The sequence below is a fragment of the Molothrus aeneus genome, chromosome 20 (genome assembly GCF_037042795.1).
Source record: "Molothrus aeneus isolate 106 chromosome 20, BPBGC_Maene_1.0, whole genome shotgun sequence".
NCBI classification, from domain to species: domain Eukaryota; kingdom Metazoa; phylum Chordata; class Aves; order Passeriformes; family Icteridae; genus Molothrus; species Molothrus aeneus.
In genome coordinates, this window is record NC_089665.1 from 954,993 (window position 1) to 971,635 (window position 16,643).

A 16,643-nucleotide genomic window follows, 5' to 3' on the forward strand; every position below is an offset into this window, starting at 1 on the left:
CCAGGCAGTCCCTGGCCAGCTCTGGGTGGCTCTGATGATTTATTTCTGCTGGAAATGTGCAGCCCAAAGCACAATAGGCCTGGGATGAGGTTGTGCTGATTGAATCCAGCCCTGGGCATGAGAAATCTTCCTCTTAATATTTCAATTGACTTTGGCAAACTCGCCTCCTCCTCGTGCCTCCTAAATCACAGGGTGAGTGCTGCTGACAGCAATTCCCACTCCTGTCTGGGCAGTGCCTGCCCTTCCCTGGGCTGGCACCTGTGGGGTTTGCAAACACCTCCCTGCTCCAGCCTCCCATGCAGAGGGATTTCTCCTCAGCTCAGACCTGGGAGATGGGAATGTTCTTTGTGGGGCCCTGCTCCAGTGTGGATGTTCTCCTCTCAGAGGGGTCTGCAGTGACAACACCCTGCTCAGGGTGGTTGGCTGGGCCCTCTGAGGGGGCTGCGTGCTCCAGGAGGGGTCTCAGGGGTGCCAGACCCTTCCCTGCCCTTTGGAAGTTGTGCTGCTGGGCAGCACTTGGGGCTGGCCCTGGATCCCTGGCAGTGCCCAAGGCCAGGCTGGACATTGGGAGCAGCCTGGGACAGTGGGAGGTGTCCCTGCCATGGCAGGGGTGGCACTGGATGGGCTTTAAGGTCCTCTCCAACCCAAACACTCCACAATGCTGTAACCTGTTCCCTGCAGGTCAGTGCAGAGCCCTGTGCTCTCTGTAATCATTACCAAGGCTGAACTCTGCAGGCTCAGTGCTGGGCAATCCTGTTCCCCAAGGCTCCACTGCTCTGGCTCCTCTCACTCCTCTCCAGCAGCCAGAGGCAGCAGCTGCTTTGCTGTTTGTTCCTTCAGCCTCAGAGCGCAGCTCTGAGCTCAGCCCACCCCTCTCACACCCACCTGGGCTGCTGCTCCAGCCCTCTCGCATTTGGTGTTGCTGAAATGGTTCCCAAGGTATTAAAGTCTTTTTTTTCCCAGCCCCGAGACTGCAGAAGAAGTTGAGATTCCTCAGCTCTGCTTTTCAAGGTTGTTTATTTTCTCTGATCTGTTCCATTCTTTCTCTGACCTGCTGAGATCTGTCCAGCAGGTCGGGTTGTGGCACAGTCCCTGCCCTTGGGGTGCTGTTGGCTTTTTATACTAAGAACTGTGTGTACTTTATTTACAATAATTTCCCAATACCCATCACCTATGTTAGACAGTCTGTCTCTACTCTAAACCAATCCAAAAGTGTCACCATCACAGCAGAAGATGGAGGACAAGAAGAAGGAGAAGAACAGGACACACCCAGATTCCTCCATCTTGCTTCCTGAACCCCCATTCTAAATCCCCAAAATTCTACTTTTCCACCCTGTGTTAAATTCACTATCATTCTACTCAAACTCTTGTGGCTTGTAACTCTTCACATAAAGTTGGTGATTGTTTCCATGGGCTAAAATCAAAGGCAGAGGTGTTTGTGACTCTGTGCCAAGGTCTCTGAGCCCCTGCCAGGGTCTGGAGTCCTCCAGGGCAGCCAGAGCAATGTCCTGGGTCCTGACACAGCCCCTGCTCCAGGCCAGCCTTTGCTCCATCCCATGAAACAAAGGTAGATAACCACAATGACCCTCTCTTTTCCTGTTTTGGTGGCAGGGAGAAGATGCCATTCCACCATGTGACAGCTGGCTTGTTGTACAAGGGCAATTACCTGAACCGCTCGCTCTCGGCTGGCAGCGACAGCGAGCAGCTGGCCAACATCTCTGTGGAGGAGCTGGATGGTGAGTGCTGCTGGGCTGGGCTGGGCTGGGCTGGGCTCACTGCACCCTCCCCTGCTGCAAGGAGGCAGTTAACTGGGAAGTTATTGTACTTACAGGGACCCCCAAAGCAGGAAGGAATGATGAATCTGACTCCATGTTCTCGGAAGGTTAATTTATTATTTTATGATACTGTATTATATTAAAGAATACTAAACTAAACTATACTAAAGAATACAGAAAGGATACTGACAGAATGCTAAAAAGATAATAATGAAAACTCCTGACTCTCTCCAGAGTCCCAACACAGCTTGGCCCTGATTGGTCAAAGAGTGAAAACAACTCCCAGCAGAATGCAATGGAACAATCACCTGTGGGTAAACAATCTCCAAACACATTCCACATGAGCACAGCACAGGAGAAGCAAATGAGATAAAATGGTTTTCCTTTTTCTCAGAGGCTTCTCAGCTTCCCAGGAGACAAATCCTGGGCAAAGGGACTTTTCAGAAAACTTCTTCACAAGAAGTGGGATGGCTCAGCAGATCAGAAACACAGAGAACACCCCTGACCAAAGCTGTGCTGGGAGCTATGGAGTGATTTTAGTCTTAGCTTTTGTCCTTCTGCAGCTTTTTGAAATATTAAGCCTGCATTTTATGGGTAAAATGAGAAAATTTAGGGTCATACTGCCCCAAAGATGTCTTTAGCCTTCCCTGGGACCCTGCAGAGCTGAGTCTGTTTTTCACACCAAGTCTCATTTGCTTTGAGGCCTTCCCAATGGGAGGTTCCTCTCCATGTCTCAGTGTAAGAAGATGCATGGAGGTGGCTTGTGGCTTAAGAAGATGGAAAGAGCTTTAAAATTCCATTTTCCAGATCAGTGGTAGGGAGCACAGAGCAACCCTAGTCTGGCATGGGCCATCAGGAAGGTTGTCCATGTGTGCTGCCTGGAGGATCCCATCATTCCCCCTGCAAGCTGCTGCTGTTAATCCTCTCTGCCCTGGCCTGGGATGTGTGGCCAGGTAGAGCTTCAGGTCCCCACCTGGCTCAGGGGGGAAGGTCTCTTTTGTAGAGGATTTGTGGCTCACCAGGGTCATTTCTGAGTTAAATAATCAATGTTGTTGAGTATTGTGGAATGTATTGGAGCTCTTGGTTTGCTCTCCAGTGGACACTTGGTACAAGTCATGGTCGCAATCAGGGGTCCCCATGGAGAACTTTTTGAGGGAAGGATCAAGGGAAGGGTGCAAAGTGGAACTGGACAGGCTGGAGGCATTTTGGAGCAACAGGAGGCCAACGTTTCTGACCACCCTGTCCCTTTTCTTGTGTGCTTTGGTAAATCAAACCTTCATTTCCCAGCCTTTCCACCTCAGAGCCTTTGGATTTGGGTTTGTGAGCTTTACATGAATTTAGCTCAGGTACCAACAGTGTTTTCCTCTTCCCAGTGAGGGTGTGAGGACACAGCTCAGGTGAGAGACAGCCTGAGAAACCACTTCAGTGCAGCTTAACCCAGACCCAGGAACCCCAGCACTGCCAAGGTCACATTCTGGGCTCTTGCCTGGAGCTTGGCTTGCAGGTTTGAGTTCAGCTGAGCTGAGCTGGCTCAACCTCTCCTCACCCCAGAGATGCCAAGAGCATGGCCAGGCACAGCTCTGGCCTGTCCTGGTGGGGTCAGGGGGCTGCTGAGCACACTGAGGTGGGAGCAGCTCCTGCAGCTCACTCCAAGCACAAACAACGATCTTCTGTCAGTGCTGTCCCCATTAAAGCACGGCTGCTGGAATTGCCTGCTGGATTTGCAGAGACCTGTCAGGAGTGGCTTCGATCCCTGCCAGAGCCGGGCAGGGCTCGGGGGATGCTCGGGGGATGCTCGGGGGATGCTCTGTTCGTCCCTGCTCTGCTTCCCCCGTCCCGTCCGCATGGAAACTGGGCTGGGGCAGGAAACCGGGCTGGGCTGGGTCAGAGAAGAGAAATGGACTGTGCTAGGTGAGAGAACCGGGCTGGGCTGGGGCAGGGAAGGGAAACGGACTGTGCTAGGTGAGAGAACTGGGCTGGGCTGGGGCAGGAAAAGGAACCGGATTGGGCTGGGTCAGAGAAGGAAAGGGAATCGGGCTGGGCTGGGCTGGGGCAGGGAAGGGAACCGGGCTGTGCTGGGTGCGGGAAATGGGCTGGGCTGGGTCAGAGAGCCGGGCTGTGCTGGGTGCGGGAAATGGGCTGGGCTGGGTCAGAGAGCCGGGCTGTGCTGGGTGAGGGAAATGGGCTGGGCTGGGTCAGAGAGCCGGGCTGTGCTGGGTGAGGGAAATGGGCTGGGCTGGGTGAGGGAAATGGGCTGGGCTGGGTCAGAGAGCCGGGCTGTGCTGGGTGCGGGAAATGGGCTGGGCTGGGTCAGAGAGCCGGGCTGTGCTGGGTGCGGGGAGGGAGCCCAGCCCCGATCCTTGCCCTGCTGTCCCGATGGCCGCGGGAGGAGCTGCAGCCCAGCCCAGCCCAGCCCAGCCCCGGGAGGATCCGCGCTCCGGAGCTGCGGATCGCCGCCGGTAATGAACGGCAAATGAGGGAAGGGAGGTGTGGAGGAGCCGCCCCTGGGAAGGAGCAGCCCAGAGCTGCCAGTCCGTGTCCCACTGCAGGGGCCGTGCCGGGATCGCTGCCTCCCCTTGCTCCGGGAGCCTGGACACAGCCCTGCACCTCAGCATCCATTGAGTCCCTGTCTGCCGAGCACAGGCTCCAATGAAGGTCCGTTCTTGTCCACACCCCTCTTTGTGCCTTTGCCGTGAGGATGCCCCAGCTCTGGGACAGCTCCGAGCTCCACCTCAGCTCAGCCTCCACCTGCACACACGGCACCAGATCCATCCGTGTCTGAAAAGCCAGGGCAGCAGAAGAAGCTGGAGATGCTTCTCCATGTGCCAGCAGTGTTCAGCCTCTGGAATTTATATTTAAAATGAAGTCAGCAGTCTCCATCTCCCTGTGTTTTGTCTCTAATACCAGATCAGTGCCTGACTGTGCTGGTAATTGGGAAGGTTCACTGCCCAAACCCCAAACAGAATTAGTCTTTCTGCCTTTAAGCATAAACTGTCTGAGGATGAGTAACAAAATGTTCTTCCTTGAGAAGTTAATGTCAGGCTATTGGAGCTCTGTGGATGGATCAAGCTGTGAGAGCTCGATGCCAATAACAGATTTGCATTTCATCTTCCAGGCTGGGGAAGAGATGCCAAAATTCTCCTTGGTTTCTTTTTCAATGAGGTTTTGGTCCTGAGGGAGTTCCAGCCTATTGAGAAATTCCAGTCACACAGATTAAATTATGATAAGTTTGGAGCTGGAGGAGTCACTGGGAATTTTCTATAACGTTCCTCTGCACTCAAGGCTCCAACAAGTGCCTGATCTGTTGGGTTCTTTCCAGCAGATTTCTTTTTTTTTTTTTTTTCTGTGTCTGGCTCTGTGTGTGTCAACACTGTTCCCTTGGGAAGGGTTTCTGGGATCCTGCAGGGGATGGTGCTGCAGCCTGACCCCACTCCCAGCTCATCCCACAGGGAATAGCCAGGAGTTCTCCCTGATTCAGCTGCAGCTGGGGGCTGGAGGAGAACAGGGAGATCAGGAGATGGAAAAGAGCTCTGATTTCAAGTGATGTAAGGGGAAAGAGCCCAGGGCTTGGGGTGAGCGCTCAAAGAGCTGCTCTGCCTCTTCTCTGAGAGTTTATTCTCCAAATGAATATTCAGAATCCCAAAATCCCAGAATGGTTTGGGTTGGAAGGGACTTTAAAATCCATCCAGTTCCACCCCCTCCATGGCAGGGACACCTCCCACTGTCCCAGGCTGCTCCAAGCCCTGTCCAGCCTGGCCTTGGGCACTGCCAGGGATCCAGGGGCAGCCCCAGCTGCTCTGGGCACCCTGTGCCAGGGCCTGCCCACCCTGCCAGGGCACAATTCCTCATTCCCAATATCCCATCCAGCCCTGCCCTCTGGCACTGGGAGCCATTCCCTGTCCTGTCCCTCCATCCCTTGTCCCCAGTCCCTCTCCAGCTCTCCTGGAGAGAGACTGCAAGGGGCTCTGAGCCCTCCCTGGAGCCTTCTCCAAGTGAACAATCCCAAATTTCTCAGTCTGTCTCCATAGGGGAAGAGCTCCATTCCCTTTATCAACTTCACAGCTCCAACAATTCCCTGTCCTCCCCATGCTGGGGACACCAGAACTGTGTCCAGTTTCCCAGGTGAGGCCTCAGCAGGGCACAGGAAGTTTTTCCCTGTGAAGCTTTCCTGACCTGCAGCACCCATCTGCCATCCCCAGCTCTGCTCTGGTTCCTCCCACACTGCAGGAGCAGGGGGAGGCAGGAGAGGAGGGGTCCCTCTGCTCATGGGGGTCCATTCCCAGCAGCAGGTTTGCTGTTTGTGGGGCTGGAGTAGTGTGAGGGTGTTTGGGAGCTGTCACAAAGGGAATTAACTGGCCCAGAGCTAAATCAGGAGTTGCTAACTCTGGGTAAATAACAGAGCTCAAGTGGCAGAGCCAAGGGGCTCAAGGGCTGGGGGGGCTGCAGCCCCAGGAGCAGGGCTGGGGACACTCTGGGGACATTCTGGGGACACTCTGAGGTCACACACCCCGGGTAAAATGGCCCAACATCACCAACACAGCTGTGCCACCCTACCCCTGCCTCTGAAAGCCAGCCCAGGTCTGGAAGTGGCACCATAACCTGGCTCTGAGGGACTGGAAGGGTCTGGGGTGCATGTTAGTGCCATGTGCTTGGAGGTTTCTGTGCATGAAATGATAAATCCAGGTTGGGAGGGGCTGTTTTACACAGATTTTCTGGCTCTTGTTGGTTGACATGAAATCATGGCACAGTTTGTGCAGACTCTGAGCTTTCCACGTCCCTTTCAAGGCAGCTCCTGTCCTCACGTTCTGAACCACCAGGAGTATTTTTAATAAAAAATGCTGGATGGAAATAATCATGTCAAGCTTGAGTCATCCACCTCCACAGGCACTATCTAAAGGGTATTGTCAGGAGGGAAAAACATTTCCAGAGTGGGAATGTGACAAATCTCACCTGAAGGGAGGCACATGCATGATAAGCAGGCTTGGGGGAGATGCAAGTGGGGCCTTGCAGAGAAACCCAAATGTGAAGCATGGCAGCAGCATTTCTCCAGGCAGACATCCCAAAAAATCCTCACCTGAGCCAGGTGCCTTGGGAATCAGCAGGAGGAAATGTTGCTGCAGGGCAGTGCTGGCTTCTGGTGCCTCACCCAGGGAGTTCCTGCCTCAGGTGGGGCTGGGGTGTCTGTGGGGTTTCTTTTAGACTGGGGAGATTTTTGGGCTTTATAGAGAATCACAGAATGACTGGGTTGGAAGAGACCTTCAAGCTCATCGAGTTCAACCCAGCCCTAACCCCTCAACTCACCCCTGGCACCCAGTGCCACATCCAGGCTTTGTCAAACACACCCAGGGATGGGGACTGCACCACCTCCCCAGGCAGCCATTCCAGAATTTATCACCCTTTCTGTAAAAAACTTTCTCCTGATACCCAACCTGTATTTCCCTTGGCACAGCTTGAGGCTGTGTGCTCTGGTTGTGTCAGTGCTGCTGGAGAAAGAGCCCAGCCCAGCTGAGCACAGGCACCTTTCAGGAGCTGTGGAGTGACAAGGTCACAGCACAGCCCCTAAGGAGGGTGGCAGTGCCAGGGCTGGGCCTGGCTGAACTGCAGGTGTGAGCAGAGCAGGCCAGGGCTGCAGGAGCTTGGCATGCAGGAGAACACAGGGCAGGAATGTGGAGCTTTCCCTCACCAGGAAGCTCTTCCATCCTCATGGATTACAAACCCCAGCAGGTGCCTGATTCCTGCTGCTTCTTCCCAGCACCTCCCCTCTGCCAGCAGCTCCTGGCTGGTTTCTCTTTCCTGGCTGGAGAAGACATCCCTGAGCAGCTCCTGAGTCACTGGAAGCAGCCCCTGAGGGAATTTCGGGGTCCTGGCCAAGTGCTGCTGCACATGGAGTGGGATCAGCACTGGCAGTAACCTAGGCAGGGCCAAGGGGCTCAGGGGGCTGCAGCCCCAGGAGCAGGGCTGGGGACACTCTGGGGACACTCTGGGGTCACACACCCCGGGTAAAATGGCCCAACATCACCAACACAGCTGTGCCACCCTACCCCTGCCTCTGAAAGCCAGCCCAGGTGAGGCTGTCCCCCTCCTCTGGTGACACCTCTGGTGACACTCCTGGGTGCTGGGAGCCCTGGCAGGGAGGGGCCGTGTCCTGCAGGGCTCTGTCACCAGCCAGGCTCCTCTGGGGCTGTTATTTGGCACAGCCCTGGGACCAGGAGGCTGGGGCTGCTCAGAGCTGGGGCTGTGCTGTGTCCAGGAGAGCTCAGTGAGGTTCCCTGGCTCAGGCAGAGCTGCTGTGCCCCAGCTCCTGCCCCTCTGCAGAGGCTGAGCCTTCCCTGGCACTGCCATCCTGCAGGTGGGCACAGAAGGGAGAGGGGAAAGGACAGGGAGAGTCCCTCCAGCCTCCCCTGTGGGACTGACTGGTGTTATCTTTGTGTGCCAGGTGGGATCCAGGCAACAGGAGCAGGAACGTGCTCAGGGAGGAGAGCCAGGGGAGAGGCATTAGTCAGGGCTGAGTCATGGAGAGCAACAGGCTGAGCCTGCTGGGCTCAGGGAGGGGAAAACACCTGGAAAGGAAAGGAAAGGAAAGGAAAGGAAAGGAAAGGAAAAAGGAAATGAGAAAGGAAAAAAGAAAAAGAAAAAAAAAAAAAGAAAAAAAAGAAAAAAGAAAAAAAAAGAAAAAATTGTCCTGGGCTAGGAGATGCTCTGGACATGGATCCCTGCACAGCTCCCTAGGGGCTCAGTGCAAGCCCTGCAAGCACTCATGCAGTGCCTGGGACTGTGTAAAGCTCATTTGCTGTTTCCCAGAGTTCTTGCAAGGGAGGTTCATCCCCAGTGTTGTGCTGTGAGTGGCTGGAAATGGAATTATTTCTGTCTGCTATTGAGCTGTGATGGGGTTTTGTGTCCCTGAATATCAAACTAACAGCATCATGGCCAGGCTGCTGGGGACAGGAGCAGCTCTGTCTGTCCCTTCTGCTGAGCTACTTCTGTCAATTTTCCAGCTACAGCTTGGAATTCCAGAGTGGATTTCCTTGAGACTTGGAAGTTTCAGGTATGGAGCAGCCTCCCTAAAGAAATGATAAAATCTGGTGCAGTGTTAATGTTCTGAGGATCACAGAATGCTAGAAAGGTTTAAGCTGGAAGGGACCGCAAATTCCATCCAGTGCCACCCCTGCCATGGCAGGGACACCTCCCACTGTCCCAGGCTGCTCCAAGCCCTGTCCAGCCTGGCCTTGGGCACTGCCAGGGATCCAGGGGCAGCCCCAGCTGCTCTGGGCACCCTGTGCCAGGGCCTGCCCACCCTCCCAGGGAATTCTGCAGGAATTCTTGGGCTGCAGGTTCCCATTTGCTCCAGACAGTTCCTGGATGGGAATGGGGTGAGTCCCTGTCCCTGTGACAGCCCAGCCCTGGGGAGGCTGCAGGGATCCCCCAAGGCAGAGGTTTTGGGGTCATTCCCTGTGCTCTGTCCCATCAGGAGTCTCCAGCATTGCTGGCAGCTGTGGCTGAGGGGAGGCTCTGCCCAGCACAGCTCTATTGTCCTGAGCTCCTTTTGGGAATGCTCCCTGTGGCAGGGGGGTCCTGTGTGCCATAGACACTTCCAGCACCACCAGCATTCCCTCAGCCTCCAGGAGAGCTCTTTGTCCCTGGAATTGGCATCACTTCCCCCCAGCCAGGCAGGGCAGTGTGTGCACAGCCAAAGGGTGGGAGCACAGGGGCTCTCAGAGGAATCCCAGGCTGTGAGGGTTTGAGCTCCTGCCTTGCCATCAGGACCACTGGGGCTGGGGATTGTAGGAGCATGGGGGGCAGGACAGTGGGGATGGATGGAGAGCAGAGATCTCTGCAGCCAGGTCAGGAACTTGGGGTTTATTGCAAAGGGCCTGGGGGCAGGGCCCTGCTGGGAGCTGCCAGCCACAGCTCAGAGCAGGCCCCAGAGAGGGAGAGAGAGGTAAAGAGAGGATGAGAGGGTAAGAGAGTAAAAGGGTAAGAGAGTGAGATTCCCATTACAATACAATAAATCTGTGCTGAATATTCTAATTCTCACTAACCAATCTAGTACAAGATACAAATCCTATAGCATTTCCATACAGCCTATAAGAATCATTACATTACCATCCTGTGTTACATTTTAAACCCTACAAACTCCTCTTTGGGCCCCTTCTGCCAAGCTGGCAGGGTCTGCTCTGACCCTTGGGCCTGTCTACAAGCAGAGGGTGTTGTTCCATCAAAAGGGGATCACCTTCAGCTGGCCATGCCATTGTTTTCCAGTTGTTCAGTAACTGAGGGATCTCAGAGCTTGCTTTCTTTTCAATCTCGCTTATAGTTTCCATATTCTGCAAATCTTTTTGCCAGACAATCATATTGATAAGGCTTTCCTGTCTCATCTTGCCCAACAGGGGATGAGCTCTGAGCTCTGGAGCTTCTCAGCAGGAGGGTGGCAGAAAGCTTCCCCCACCCAAAGCTTTCTGCCACCCTCCATTCCTTATTTTGGAATGGAAATACATCTTCTACTTCCAGAACAAGAAGCATTTCCCTTCTCCTTTACACCCCAAGCCCTGCACAAGGAGGCTGGACTTTGGCAGGTTGATTTTCCAGGGGGACAAACCCAGCCTTGGGAAGGGCTCAGGGCTCTGCTCCCCCTGTCCCACACCCTCTGCCAAGGGGAATGTGTCACCTGCACTCCCTGCCCCCAAAATGCAGGAACAGGCAGCAGCAGCATCTCCAAGGCAAGAATCCTTGCAGCAAGAGAGCACAAATAAAATGGGATTGGCTGCCAACAAATTAAAATGACAGGGACACCATCTGGACAACAATTAAGGGCATGGTTTGAGCTCCAGCTATGCTGACACAGTTTGGGAACAGGCTGGTGAGACAGGGAGCTACTGGGGGGATATTCAGATATCCTTGGGCAGGGCTGGAGGACTCCTGCATTACTGTAGTGGAGATGGAGCCTGTCTGAGCTGGAAAAGGATGGATTTGGGGAGAGGGATCCAAACAGTGCCTGGGTGCAGCTCCTTTTGGGTGCTCTCAGCAGAGGTGCTGCTGAGGCTTTGGTGCTCCCTGGCATTCCATGGATCCTGCCAGGCTGATGCTCCTGTGGCTGGGAACTCGCTGCCTGTGTCCCCTCTGGACATGGTAATGGAGCAAATCCACATCAGGAGCTAAACTGCCCTAACAGGCATTTCAATCTGGCTGTGACACATTTATCCAATTTTTAATAGGGATTTTTAATTTTTGATGCAAGCTCCTAGGCTGGATCATTAATTTTACAAGTCCTTCAGTCCCTGGTGTTAAAGCTGGGTTTAGCAAGTCCCTGCTATTGCAGGAAGTGTTGCTGGATGCAAACAGGGCTCTCATCCTCACCTGCTGCCTTATTGCTCTGCTGGGCTGTGGCACTGTCTGGGACAGGGCTCCTGCAGCCCAGAGCTGGGACATTCCCTGGACATTCCCTGGACATTCCCTGGACATTTCCTGGACATTCCTTGAATATTCTCCAGACATTCCCTGGACATTCCCTGGACATTTCCTGGACATTCCCTGGACATTCCTTGGACATTCTCTGGACATTCCTTGAATATTCTCCAGACATTCTCTGGACATTCTCTAGACATTCCTTGGACATTCCCTGGACATTCCCTGGACATCCTCTGGACATTCCTTGAACATTCCCTGGACATTCCCTGGACATTCCTTGAACATTCCCTGGACATTCCCTGGACATTCCTTGAACATTCCCTGGACATTCCCTGGACATTCCCTGGACATTCTCTGGACATTCCCTGGACATTCCCTGGATGTTCCTTGGACATTCCTTGGACATTCTCTGGACATTCCCTGGACATTCCCTGGACATTCCTTGGACATTCCCTGGACATTCCCCGGACATTCCTTGAACATTCTCTGGACATTCTCTGGACATTCCCTGGACATTCCCTGGACATTCCTTGGACATTCCCTGGACATTCCCCGGACATTCCTTGAACATTCCCTGGACATTCCCTGGACATTCCCTGGACATTCTCTGGACATTCCCTGGACATTCCCTGGACGTTCCTTGGACATTCCTTGGACATTCCCTGGACATTCCCTGGACATCCTCTGGACATTCCTTGGACATTCCCTGGACATTCCCTGGACATCCTCTGGACATTCCTTGAACATTCCCTGGACATTCCCTGGACATTCCTTGAACATTCTCTGGACATTCTCTGGACATTCCTTGGACATTCCCTGGACATTCCCTGGACATTCTCTGGACATTCCCTGGACGTTCCTTGGACATTCTCTGGACCTTCTCTGGACATTCCCTGGACATTCCCTGGATATTCCCTGGACATTCCCTGGAGGCTGAATGCCTCAGTGTCCCCCATTTTCCAGGAGGGGCAGAGCTGTGGATTCAGGGAGCTGTTGGTGTGTTGTGCACACCCAGCCAGGTCCCAAACACCTCCTTCCTGCTGGCCCAGCTCCCAGGGATCCCTTGGGATGGGGTCAGTCTGTCCAGAGCTTCTTTCCCTGGCAAAGGGAGGCATCAGTTCCTGCTGAGGCTTTTGGGGCTGGGCAGGGCTGGCAGTGCCACAGGGACAGATGTGGGACATCCCTCCCACCCCCTAAAGGGCCTCTCCTTGGGATCAGGAGGGAATTGTCCCAGCCATCCTGGCCACAGGAGAGAGGCCCTGGAGAGGCCTCAGTGCTGCAGAAGGCACAGCAGCCCTGGGGACTCGAGCTGCTGGTCCCCAGCTGAAAATCTCTTGGGACTTCTGCTGGTCAGAGTGACTTTGAGATGTGTTAGAAAGTCTCTTTTTCTAGTCTGGCAGTTGAAGAAGGAGGCAGAACTCTTCTATTCTCGTTCTTAAGGTTGTTTATTGTTTCTTATCTATAAAATTCTTTCTCTGGCCTGCTGAGGTCCATTCAGCAGGACAGTCAGGGGCACTCTGCCTGCCCCAGGGTGGTGTTATCTTTTTATACTAAAAACTACATGTACTTTATTTACCATAACTTCCCAATACCTATCACCTATGTTAGACAGTGAGCTTCTACTCTAAACAATCTAAAAGTGCCACAGCAGAAGATGGAGGCCAAGAAGAAGAAGGAGAAAGGCTGGACACACCCAGATCCCTCTATCTTGCCCCCTGAACCCCCAAACACAAAAAAATCAATTTTTCACCCTGTGACAAACTAATAATTATTCTACTTAAACTTTCGTGGCTTGCAGATCCTCATACAAGGTTGGTATTTTTTTCCATGGGTCATAATCAAAGTCACAGGGGTCTTGGGCTCTGTGCCAGGGTCTCTGAGGCCCCCAGCAGGGGTTCAGGCAATCCAGGACAGCCAGAGGAATGTCCTGAATTCTGACAAAAATCCCTCTGAAAAGCCATTTCTTCCCATTTAACTGCACAGGCAGAGGCACAAACCTGCCCTTTTCCCTGGATTTGAGCTGCCTTAGGCATCCCTTGGTGGCACTGAGTGCTGAGCCAATGGCTCACTCTTTATTTCAGTTCCTGGGGCCTCTCTCAGTGCTCAGGAGCTCAGGGAGGCTGGACAAGGCTGCCCAAGCTGCCAGTGCAGGAGCTGGCACAGGGAGGGCTCTGGGGGGTCCCAGCAGGGCAGCCCTGGCTGCAGAGCCCAGAGCAGGGTGGGCAGAGGGGCCTGTGGTGCTGCCAGGCTCTGCCCACTCAGACAGGGTCTCAGAGCTGGCGTTTGCAGATCCATCTTTAATTGCCCTGATTCAGAACCCTGCAGGGCCTGGAGGTGCTCCTGGTGCTGGGCTGGTGGGGCAGTGCAGTGCCAGGTGTCCCTGGGGCTGTGGGGACAGGGATTCCAGCCAGGAGGTGACATCCACTTCAGCACACCAGCTGTAACCAAGCCCAGCCCAGCAGGATGCTGAGAGCAGCCTCCTCCCCAGGCACAAACCCCTGCAAAACCCCACTGATCTGCACAGGGGAGCGTTCAGGAATAGGTTTCCCCCTAAATAAGAGGGTTTGGGGGTTGGGTGCACACTGGAGAAGCAGAAGGGCAGATCCCTGCTCATCCTTCACTGGGATCTTTTGGCTGTCACTGATGTTTCTGTGCCTCAGTTTTCTGGGATTTGGGGAGGGGGAGAAGCTGCCCCTGCCTTGGGAGCTGCCAGAGCCTCTCTGTGGCTGCTGCTCCCCACCAGCAGTGGCTGTGCCTGGACTCCCCAGTGCCCCTGTCCCTGTGGTCCCTGCTGGTGACACGGGGGTGGCACCAGGTCCTGGCACAGCGCTGCTGAGGCAGTGGCAGGGACAGAATCCCAGTGACAGAGAGGCTCTCACCTGGTGCCTTTGCAGGGCTTTCTCCAGATGCTGCCCCTGGAGCAGAGCCTTTGGGGTCAGCCCCAGGTGTCCACGTTGGTGCTCCTGCTTTGGGGTGGGTCCAGAGCCCCTGGCACTGCAGGATCCCAGCCCTGCTGCTCCAGGGAACATCCAGCACCCCCAGGGCTCTGCTGGGACACTGCAGTCCTGTCCCCATGTCCCTGTGGGCCACAAAGAGCCTTTCCTGTCCTGAGGAAGTGACAGGGTGTGGAGCCAGCAGAGGGGTGTCAGCAAACTGGGAATTAAACCTGGGTGTCCTCTCCTCTGGCTGGATCAAACCTGGGTGTCCTCTCCTGGTTGGAATCCTCTGTTTGCCAGCTCCCCTTGCCCAGCCGTGGCTCCTGAGACACCTCAGCTCAGCTCAGATGGGAAGAGGTGCCAAGGCTGGTTTCCTGAGCTGGATTGTGCAAGGATGCTCCCCCAGGGGCTGCACTGCATGTTCCCAAAAGGGCAGAGCTGGGGGAAGCAGGAGAGGAGGGGAGGAGCAGGGGGGATGTGCCCCAGGGCATGGGGCAGGATGGGTGGGAGGGAGCAGAGGGTTTGGAGCTGGGGAGGAGCTGAAGGAGCTGCAGCCTCCAGCCTTGGATTTGCTGTTCCCAGAGCCCTGTCCAGCTGTCCCTGGAGCCCAGAGCCTGCAGGCAGACAGGCCCAGGGGCCAGGGGTGGAGCAGGAGCCCAGCAGGCAGAGCTGCCCTCCCACTTCTGGTCTCCTGTGCATCTGCAGGAGCCCTTGGAAGTCCAGCCTTGGACACCCATCCATGGGGTGCCCCTCTGCCAGGGACCCTGGTGCTGCCAGGGCTGGGCAGGGCTGCAGGGCCTCCACAGGGCTGTGAGGGACAAGGATGTGCTGGGAACAGCCCCCTCTGCTTCCTGATCCAACCCTGGATACCAGGAGGGCACAGGAGCACAGGGAGTGTCCAGGGACACAGGGAATGCCCAGGGGCACAGGGAATGTTCATGGGCACAGAGAATGCCCAGGGGCACAGGGAGTGTCCAGGGGCACAGGGAATGTTCATGGGCACAGACAATGCCCAGGGGCACAGGGAATGCCCAGGGGCACAGGGAGTGTTTGGGAGCACAGACAATGCCCAGGAGCACAGGGAGTGTTCAGGGGCACAGGGAATGTTCATGGGCACAGGGAATGTTCATGGGCACAGGGAATGTTCATGGGCACAGGGAATGTTCATGAGTACAGACAATGCCCAGGAGCACAGGGAGTGTTCAGGGGCACAGGGAATGTTCAGGAGCACAGGGAGTGTTCAGGGGCACAGACAATGCCCAGGGGCACAGGGAATGCCCAGGGGCACAGGGAGTGTCCAGGGGCACAGGGAGTGTTCAGGGGCACAGGGAGTGCCCAGGGGCACAGGGAGCGTTTGGGAGCACAGACAATGCCCAGGGGCACAGACAATGCCCAGGGGCACAGGGAGTGTCCAGGGGCACACGGAGTGTTCAGGGGCACAGGGAATGTTCATGGGTACAGACAATGCCCAGGGGCACAGGGAGTGCCCAGGGACACAGGGAGCGTTTGGGAGCACAGACAATGCCCAGGGGCACAGGGAATGTTCAGGAGCACAGGGAGTGTTCAGGGGCACAGACAATGCCCAGGGGCACAGGGAATGCCCAGGGGCACAGGGAGTGTTTGGGAGCACAGACAATGCCCAGGGGCACAGGGAGTGTCCAGGGGCACAGGGAATGTTCATGGGCACAGAGAATGTTCATGGGCACAGGGAATGTCCAGGGGCACAGGGAATGCCCAGGGGCACAGGGAGTGTTTGGGAGCACAGACAATGCCCAGGGGCACAGGGAGTGTCCAGGGGCACAGGGAATGTTCATGGGCACAGAGAATGTTCATGGGCACAGGGAATGTCCAGGGGCACAGGGAATGCCCAGGGGCACAGGGAGTGTTTGGGAGCACAGACAATGCCCAGGGGCACAGGGAGTGTCCAGGGGCACAGGGAATGTTCATGGGCACAGGGAATGCCCAGGGGCACAGGGAATGTTCATGGGCACAGAGAATGTTCATGGGCACAGGGAATGCCCAGGGGCACAGGGAGTGTCCAGGGGCACAGGGAATGTTCAGGGGCACAGGGAATGTCCAGGGGCACAGGGAATGCCCAGGGGCACAGGGAGTGTCCAGGGGCACAGGGAATGTTCATGGGCACAGACAATGCCCAGGGGCACAGGGAATGTCCAGGGGCACAGGGAATGCCCAGGGGCATAGGGAGTGTTTGGGAGCACAGACAATGCCCAGGGGCACAGGGAATGTTCATGGGCACAGACAATGCCCAGGGGCACAGGGAATGCCCAGGAGCACAGGGAGTGTTCAGGGGCACAGGGAATGTTCAGGGGCACAGACAATGCCCAGGGGCACAGGAGCATTTGGGAGCACAGACAATGCCCAGGGGCACAGGCAATGCCCAGGGGCACAGGGAATGCCCAGGAGCACAGGGAGTATTCAGGGGCACAGACAATGCCCAGGAGCACAGGGAGTGCCCAGGGACACAGGGAGCGTTTGGGAGCACAGACAATGCCCAGGGGCACAGGGA

At 55.4% G+C, this 16,643-nt stretch overlaps 1 protein-coding gene and 1 long non-coding RNA gene across 3 annotated transcripts in view; both read left to right on the forward strand.

The window, feature by feature from the left end:
• CALN1 (calneuron 1) overlaps positions 1 to 16,643 on the forward strand; it is a 144,013-nt gene that overhangs the window by 14,818 nt on the left and 112,552 nt on the right. For both annotated transcript variants that reach the window (XM_066563277.1, XM_066563278.1), the window contains exon 2: positions 1,612 to 1,736. In XM_066563277.1, the coding sequence (XP_066419374.1) occupies positions 1,619 to 1,736 (118 nt within the window). In that variant the 5' untranslated portion in view covers positions 1,612 to 1,618. The remainder of the gene's footprint in view (positions 1 to 1,611; positions 1,737 to 16,643) is intronic.
• Positions 4,030 to 5,009, forward strand: LOC136564940 (uncharacterized). The gene is made up of 2 exons (XR_010784786.1): positions 4,030 to 4,234; positions 4,325 to 5,009. It is a non-coding gene; the product is annotated as an uncharacterized lncRNA (long non-coding RNA).